This window comes from Muntiacus reevesi, chromosome 4, assembly GCF_963930625.1.
Source record: "Muntiacus reevesi chromosome 4, mMunRee1.1, whole genome shotgun sequence".
Classification (NCBI taxonomy): domain Eukaryota; kingdom Metazoa; phylum Chordata; class Mammalia; order Artiodactyla; family Cervidae; genus Muntiacus; species Muntiacus reevesi.
In genome coordinates, this window is record NC_089252.1 from 35,797,041 (window position 1) to 35,805,423 (window position 8,383).

Consider the following 8,383-nt stretch of genomic DNA (forward strand, 5'->3'; position numbering starts at 1 on the left):
GGAGGAGGGAACGGCGTGGTTTTTTTTTTTTTTTTTTTTTCCCATCTGTTGCAATTTCCTAACTAAACGCACCCTCGCCAGACCCGGGAAGAAAGGCCCAAGGGAGCAACTCAGGGCTGGTGTCGCCGCCGCCAAGCCGGGGATGCGGGCGGCGGGCGCGCGGCGGGGACAAGGGATCGCGTTTCTGGGCTCGGCCGTCCCCACGAGGGACCGGTGAGAGCCGCCCCGGGGGCGCGGGGTGAGGCGGCGCGGCCCGGGCGCTCAGAGCGGTCCTCGGCTGCTGGAAGGTGCGGGGGAGGGGCGGAGGAGCGGCAGGGCGGGCGGGGGACGGGGCGGGCGGCTGGGGGCGGAGGCAGGACCTCCGGTACCTTCCCTCCTTGCCTCGCTCACTCTGACAGCGCCGAGGTGCGCCGAGCAGGAGCCGCGAACAAAGGAGCGGAGTGGGGAGGGGAGCGGGTTGGGCGAGGGAGCGTCCCCGGCCCGCTGCCAGAAGATCCCGGCGGGAGGAAGCCCGAGTGTCACTTGAATTCCGCCCGAGGAGCGGGCGCCTGGGATTCGAGCGCCGCCGGGTTTAGCAATAACGGCTGGAGCGCGTCCTCCAAGTTACGGGAGAGTCGGCCGGGAAGGAGGACGACCACTCGGCCCCTCCGTCCCCGCTCCTGGCCCCTCGAGACCCCCGCTGTCGCCTGGCGCTGGCCGGGAAACTCCAGAATGAAAAGCAAGAAAGGTAAGGCTCGCGGGCGGCGCGCACCCTGGACGCGGGTCTCGGGGCAACGTGCTCGCCGGGCGGCGCGGGTGACTCGGTGGACTTTTCCGCCCCGGGGGGTTGCGGGCCTGAGTTGCGGCCGTCCTCTTTGTGGAAGCTCCGTCTGGAACGGCCGTTGCTGTTTTCCTTCCAGACACAACACGAGGGGCTGTTGTGGGGAGACGGGCCTCTCCACGCTGCTGGCACGTTGTCAAGAAGCACGCTCCGCGCCTTGTTTGTGCGCCTCCAAGTTTCATTGTCTCCAAACCGACACCCCACGCTCCGAGCCGCCGCGTGGCTTCTCGCGGGGAGGGGGAGTGGGGTCCCGAGTCGGAGGGTACCCCCGCCCCGCTTTTCTCCGTCGGGACCCGGGGTGGCCCGGCCCGCGGGGTCGCAGCGCTTTGTCTGAAAGTTGGGCTCCGGGGCTCTCCACTCGCTCCCGGCAGGGTCCGGGCACGACTTTTCCCGGGATGGGGCGTTTCACCCTCGGAGGAGCGCGACTCTGGACCCCCGATCGCCCCCGGGGGGTCGATCCCTTTGGAAAGTTAAGATTTTCCGGAATTCCTAGCGTCACAAAAGTTTTCCCACGATGAATTTGGGGCAAGAGGAAGAGTTAGGACTGAGGGCGTGCAGTGAGAACGAGTCCAAGTGTGACATGCAAAGAGTGAGTCTGTCATTGTTTCCACCAGGCCTTCTGGAAGCTTTACAACTGAAACTTGCCGTCAGTCTGGTTTAAAAACAAAATACACAGAAAGAAAGTAAAAAACACCACCACCACCACCACGAAAGGTCAAAGAATGTTAACTCCCTTTTGAAGTTAACTTTTGAGTCCCGGGCAGGGAGGTACCCCGAACGTTCCGTCGTGGGCCGGAGCTGGCTTTTCTGTTGTGATTTATGTCGAGTGGTTCAAAACAGAAGTTAATCGCTGGGGGAAGCCAGCGCGGGGGTGGGGGTGGCGGGGGGGGCGTGCTGCGCATGCCCAGACTGGCTCCTGCTCCACGTTCTTCCAGACTCGTGCGGCGAATACGGTTCACAGACTCAAGTTAGAGCGGGGCAGCCCCGGACCGAGAGAGAGCGTGTGTCCTCGGCCACGTTTTCACTTTGGACTTACGTTCGATTGACCCCGGGCCGGTGACTCAAACACGCGGACCCCCGCACCTCCCGCTTTGCGGGCGGGAGTCAAACTCAACGTCCCACCCCCGGGGGAGGGGGGTCGTTGGTAGTTGAGGCTGGACCAACTCCCCGCGTCCCCTCGCCGGGGACCTGGGGGGCTCAGAAGTTTGGATGTTTACCTGGACTGGGAGAGAAAACACGCGCGGGGAGCGCACAGGGGGCGTCGGGGGATGGGGTGTCGTGTCAGTTTGGAGAGGACTGACAGGTTCAGACCGTCCCCGGGAGGGAGGCGTTCCCTTCCTCGTGGTGAACTGCCGGGGATAAGTTGGGGGGAAGGGTGTTTCTGATGGGTGCCCCTAGGGGTGCGATAGCAGGGCTTGGCTTGCCCCATTGTTCGAGTTCTGGCGCGGGCGGCAGGGATGATCCTCCCCGGCCACCCCCGGGCTCTGGGGTATCCCCTCCCCACCGTGCCTCCCGTTCCGCTTCCCTCGAAGCCCCCCTCCCCCAGCCGGGGCCCGGCAGGAACCCGCCGGTCCCTGGGGAATCTCCGTGGAGCGCTGCCCCGGGGCGCGCGGTCCTGCCGCCGCGCGCCGACTCATGGAAACAATGAAAGGTGACGTGTTGGAGGGGAAACTTCGCCGACTGGTTCAGAGCCCGTGCGGGGGAGCAGAGGTTGCCGAGGTGGCCCCGGTTTCTTTCCCTTTTTAGGTTTTCCTGGCAAATCCTCCGCGGGTGGGCAGGCCCCTCCGGACGTTGAGATTCACGGCCCGGTTTCTAGTTTCTTCTTGTAATCTGAAACTCCGAGGCCTGGGCGAGCTCTCTCGCTCGTGAGCTCGGAGGGGCGACTCCGGCGGGGGCCGAAAAACTGGCGGAACAAAAGCCTGCGGGCCGGCGGCGGCCGGGCTCCTCCCTCGGCTCGTTCCGCCCGGCCCTGCCTGCCCCCGCCCCGGCCTCCGGCCACCTGGGGGCCCCGCGCCCAGCGGCCTCTGCCGGGGCTCCGGAAGAGACCTGGCCCCGCCGGGCTCGCCGAGTCCGACTATTGTCTGCCTGTCTTACGAAAGTCTGTGAAACTCTTTTCAAGTTTTGTTGAAAATAAAAGCACTTTTTAAAAAGGTCAATCGTGGAACCGGGGGGTTGTAAGACTGGTTAGTGATAATAGTGTCCCGCCTTAGAAAACTGAGGATGCCAAAAAGATATCCCCAAGTGACTTTCAAACGAGCAGAAGACTCGTTGAGGAAAATCCCCCAAGTGTCATTGCTCCCTGCTCCTGATGGGTGGGCTCCTTGGATCTAGTGTCTGGGGTGTTAAGTAGGGTTCCTGTCACTTCTCCCGAGATGTTAAGATCCGGAAACTTGTTAGGTTTGCTTTTTCCTAATAGTACACTTATAAGTTTTCTTCGGTTATTCTTATTCCGAGATCCCTTTCTAGCCTCTTTCAGATTTTATTTTTTAAAGTCCAACTTCACAACCGCTATCTCTGACCCTTCCCAGTGCTCTGCCGCTCCCTCTGTTCCTATTCAGGGGGGGGGGGGGAAAGTGCTTTTCAGGGTTGTGGAATCCATAGGCCATCTTGTGGCTGTCTAAACAACATTTCCTTGTATGTGGATGGAGTAAGAGGCTTGTGATCCCCGCTTCCCGCCCAGCTCCCCCCATCCCCCATCACCACATTTTTTAAAGCGTGAGCAGAGCAAGACGTTTGGAAACAAGTCGTAACCGGGAAAGCGTTCAAAAGCTCTTTGACAATAGGAAATGAGTAACGTGGAAAAGTCTTTTTGTTTTTCCAAGTTGAGCCACAATCCGGAGGGAGAGTTTTAATGGAAACAGCCCTGACAGCAGCAAACGTGGTTTGCTGTAGTGAAATACCAGCTGGGGCAGCCAAGGGACTGAAGTCTTAACTTCCTGTTCCTTCAGCTTTGTTAAGACGTCCGGAGGCCTGGCACTCATTGATTCTAGTGAACTGAGAGCTGAGTAAAGTCACTGCAGTTTGGTATTGCTTAACTGGTACCTTCTGTCACTCGCCTGTTTTGAGAGTGACGGCTTCTTGTCAAATCAAGTAAGCAGATCAAAGGACACACTTTAGGGGGTTTTTTGTTTGTTTCAAACTATTTGTGATTATCAGTTTACAGTTGGGAATTCACTGTTCAGTGTGCAGATTTTCATTTCTTAAGGATTTTTTGGTCAGTACTTCTTCACCCAAATTTTAACATGGGTTTTTAAAGGTTTTCATCTGCTCAACAGTGAAAAGCACTTTCAGTTTTAAATGTGCCTCCTTTTCTTGAAACTTTTTTTTTTTAAGCAGTTTAATGAAGTCTTCTGGGGAAAGAGACATCAGATATGTGGCAGCGGTTAAAATTTAGGATTCTGGGGCCTTTTACTGATGGCTGTTTGTTCATGAAGCCTTGAGCTGAAGTGAATTTGCAAGATCATCCTCCTCTTTTGTTAGAACTTGCTTTACTTTGTCTTTGGAAGTTTCTGCATTTTCTGCGGACACTCCGTCCGGCACCTTCTGCCCCCTGCTGTCCAAAGCTGAAAGTGTGTCAGCAAGTAGAGTTAGATTCAGTTAACTGGTGATCCATCAAATGCTCTAAAAGGAAGGGGTTTTGGAAAAATTCCTTTAAAAGCCATTGAATGGTTTATCACTCTGAGGAATATTCTGTTTTTATTTCCTACCAAGGTAAACTACTTGAGGTTCTGTCAACAACGTTAATGAGAATGCCTATCTTTACATTTCATGCTACTTTAATTTCTTTTACATAGTAATACTGGTTTTTAGAGCATACTGTAGTATGCTTCAAAAACAAGAATTCATTTTCTTTAGTCAGAGTAGCCTTTTGTAGTTTTGAAAGGGGGAAAGTTAAAGTTCAAAATTTGGGGGCAGTTTCTTGGTTAAGACTCCAAGCTTCCAATGCAGGGGTTCAGGTTCTGTTCCTGGTTGGGGGAACTAAGATCCCATATGCTTCGAGGCAGAGGCAGAAAAAAAAAAGTCAAAGTTATCTTTAAATGTCTGAAAGGGCCAAGTTTGAATTTTTGTGGAACCCAGTCTAAGTGTGATTTAAATATTCTCTATGGTGTGTGAATTTTTAAAATTTCTGGTAGGATTAAAGTGCCTGTAAACAAAAGAGTTTCCTTTGGGAGTTGCATATTCAAGTTTTCTTTGTCATGTAATGATTTAAAGCGGAATCCTGCTTATTGATATGTAGTATTCTAGGTTTAGATTAAGCTGGCAATTGCAGTTTATAGAAATTTAAAAATCTACTCAGTATTAGGCTTCTTTTGAGGTCTTAACATAAGTACTAAAAGTAGAAAAATCTTTTTATGCCATGAAACTGAAAGCATCAGTGGTTGTTTGTATTTAGTAAAAAGTGACTAGTGCTGTCCATTAAAAGTAGGTGTCTAGTTTTGAATAAAAGGAAGTAGCAGTGAAAAGGAAAAGGAACTGGCAGAAGATTCTGGCATGCATTTTATCTTTCGAATACTAACTGGGTTAAGAGTGTAATTTTCCTTCCTTGTATCAGTGGGAAAAAAATCTTCCATTTTATTTCAAAACCTGCAGTGGAAGAGGGAGGAAGAACAGCGCTTGAAACACACATTAAGATACTGGCTGGCTTGTTTTTCCCAGTTAGCAATGACCTCACCGAGGAGGCTGTCAGACACATCCCGTCTGCTGTGCCACCTTTCCTGTTTCACACGTGGCACGCTATTCGCCTTGGGTGCAGCTTTGTCTCGTTTGTTGGATTAGACTTTTCTGAGCTTCACTCAAAAGGAATGTGAGTCGTTGAGTCCTGTAGGAAAGTGGGTACAAAAGGGAACCTGACCGTGGGCTGGGGATCTGGAATATGCTGCGAGTCGAATTACCCTGCAGATTTCAGACGAGCTCTGGTGTTTGAGGACAAAGAAACACCGGTGCTTCCTTGGGCTCTCAGAAGTTGAGAAAATGCCATTGTGCTGAGTGTTTAAAAGAGGTGAGCTTTGCAGTAGGTGCTCTGCTGATAAAAGCAGCTGATAGCTGGCCTCTGTCCTGTCCTAGGTGTTGTGGCCGCGTCTGGCAGTGAGACTGAAGATGATGACAGCATGGATAGTCCCCTGGACCTCTCCTCTTCTGCTGGCTCAGGCAAGAGAAGGCGGAGGGGCAACCTGCCCAAGGAGTCCGTTCAGATTCTCCGCGATTGGCTGTATGAACACCGATACAACGCCTACCCCTCAGAGCAAGAAAAAGCGTTACTGTCCCAGCAAACACACTTATCTACACTACAGGTAAGGAGAAGGCATTCCCAGGGGTGGTGTGATTCCCTCCCCCCCCAGAATCACTTTACAGCATTCCTATATAGCAAGTCATAAACTGCCTCCTCACTCAAAGGTGGGGGGGCATATCTTTTTCTTGTAAAGTTTATAGTGCTAACAGCTAATAACTGTTAGCTATCTAGAGAAACAGAAACACTTGACAGTCATCTGTCAAACAGCATTTCCTTTAATGCCTAAAAGAGCCTTCCTTTATGCACCAAACATAAAAAGGAGGTTAAATCTTACTCTATTGCCCAGGAAACTGGTTTGATATTTAAACAAGGACAGACTTAAGTGAGGTAATTCATGTCCTGTCTGTTGACATAGTCATTTGAACTGGGAAAAAAATCAGTAACTGGGAGGAGTGGCTCTTTTCATACAGGAAGGTTTTCCTGTAGTTGATTAACTTCAATGCTGGGCAGTAGATAATAGGTTAATATGGGGAGAGTTAAAAGGTAAACTTTCCTCTCTAAAATAATTTTCAGACATTTGAGAATGTATACTTTTTTTTTTTTTTTTTTCCTGTCCTGAAAGGATTTAAGGATGATGAGAAGCCAAAAAGGGAATTTGTATTAGAAAAGGAGGAGGTTTATGACAGGAAGCACCTCTCCTTTCTTGGCTGGGCTCAGAATACCTTGAAATAAATTTGTAGGTTCCTATAAGCCTTTTCATGCCTTCTTTAATGCAAAGAGAGAGACCAGTTAGGCATCCTCCAAGAAAGTTCTGGGTTAAAGAATCTGCCTGCCAATGCAGGTGACTTGGTTTGATCCCTGGGCTGGGAAAATCCCCTGGAGAAGAAAATGGCAACCCATTCTAGGAGAATTCCATGACAGAGGAGCCTGGTAGGCCACAGTCTATGGGGTTGCAGAGAGTTGGACACTACTCAGTGATTCAGCAACAAGATGAAGGAGGTTCTCAGGCGTGTTGGCAGAGTGTTAACATGTCTAAAACATCCCCGTACAATTTCAGGTCTGTAACTGGTTTATCAACGCCCGGCGCAGGCTTCTCCCCGACATGCTGAGAAAGGATGGCAAAGATCCAAATCGGTTCACAATTTCCCGCCGTGGGGCCAAGATGACTGAAGCCAGCTCTGTGGAGTCAGCAGTGAGCATTAGGAACCTCATGCCAGCTCTAGAGGAGAGCCCGTTTCACTCTTGTGCAGCTGGGCCCACCCCAGGCCTGGGGAGGCCACTGTCCCCTAAGCCGTCCTCCCCGGGATCCGTTTTGGCTCGTCCGTCAGTGATCTGTCATACCACCGTGACTGCATTAAAAGATGTGCCTTTCTCTCTCTGCCAGTCCGTTGGTGTGGGACAGAACGCAGATACACAGCAGATGGCCAACAGCAGCTTTACAGACGCCTCCCTCATGTACGCAGAGGACTCCTGTAGGTCTGGACCAAGTGCAAACACACAGAGTGGTCTTTTCAACACTCCTCCCCCTACTCCACCGGACCTCAACCAAGATTTCAGTGGATTTCAGCTTCTGGTAGATGTTGCACTCAAACAGGCTGCAGAGATGGAGCTTCAGGCAAAACTTATGGCTTAACCCCTCCTTTTTTTCCCCAAGCAAAAGAGTTCTCAAAAACAAATGTTATGATTGCTGGGATGATAGCAAAAGATGAATTTGCATTATTTTATATATTTTTTTATTAATATTTGCACATGGGATTGCTAAAAATGAAGCTTCCTGTTACTGAAATGTCGTCAATGGAATACAGTCATTCCAAGAACTATAAACTCAGAGCTACTGTAGAAACAAAAGGTTTTCTTTTTTTAATGTTTCTTGGTAGATTATTCATAATGTGAGATGGTTCCCAAGATCATGTGATTTTTTTTTTTCCCCTTCCCTTCCCTTTTTTTTTTCGTTGGAGTTTTTTTCAGACTGTGCAATACTTAGAGAACCTAAAGCATCTTCTCATTCCCATGTGGAACAGGATGCCCACATACTGTCTAATTAATAAATTTTCAATTGTTTTTTCAAACAAGTATGAATCTAGTTGATTGATGCATTTTTTTCATGACATAATAAAGTATTTTCTTTAAAAATTCCTGTAATACAGAGTATTTTGTTGAGGGAGGCACTTCTTAAAAATGAGTAGGAATATAGCACCCTAGTGAGCAGGAAGTTGGGGGTAGGGTGGAGTGTGAGTTGGGGGGGGTGTCACTAACTCTTTGAACAACTGTGGACAAGCCAGTCTGTATAAACAGGATGTGTGATATTTACTCTTGATAGGAGGCATAGCAGG

At 50.5% G+C, this 8,383-nt stretch overlaps 1 protein-coding gene across 1 annotated transcript; it reads left to right on the forward strand.

The window, feature by feature from the left end:
• Nucleotides 1-346: 346 nt before the first annotated feature.
• On the forward strand, nucleotides 347-8,183 carry TGIF1 (TGFB induced factor homeobox 1). Its single transcript, XM_065932528.1, has 3 exons — nucleotides 347-727; nucleotides 5,885-6,111; nucleotides 7,108-8,183. The coding sequence occupies exons 1-3, from the start codon at nucleotides 712-714 to the stop codon at nucleotides 7,681-7,683; spliced, it is 819 nt and encodes a 272-aa protein (XP_065788600.1). The 5' UTR covers nucleotides 347-711; the 3' UTR covers nucleotides 7,684-8,183.
• Nucleotides 8,184-8,383: the final 200 nt, after the last annotated feature.

What these genes read in the sequence shown, in the direction of transcription:
- TGIF1 (XM_065932528.1), top strand. An exon ending in CACACTTATCTACACTACAG is followed by an intron (nt 6,112 to 7,107) that starts GTAAGGAGAAGG and finishes GTACAATTTCAG; the next exon opens with GTCTGTAACTGGTTTATCAA.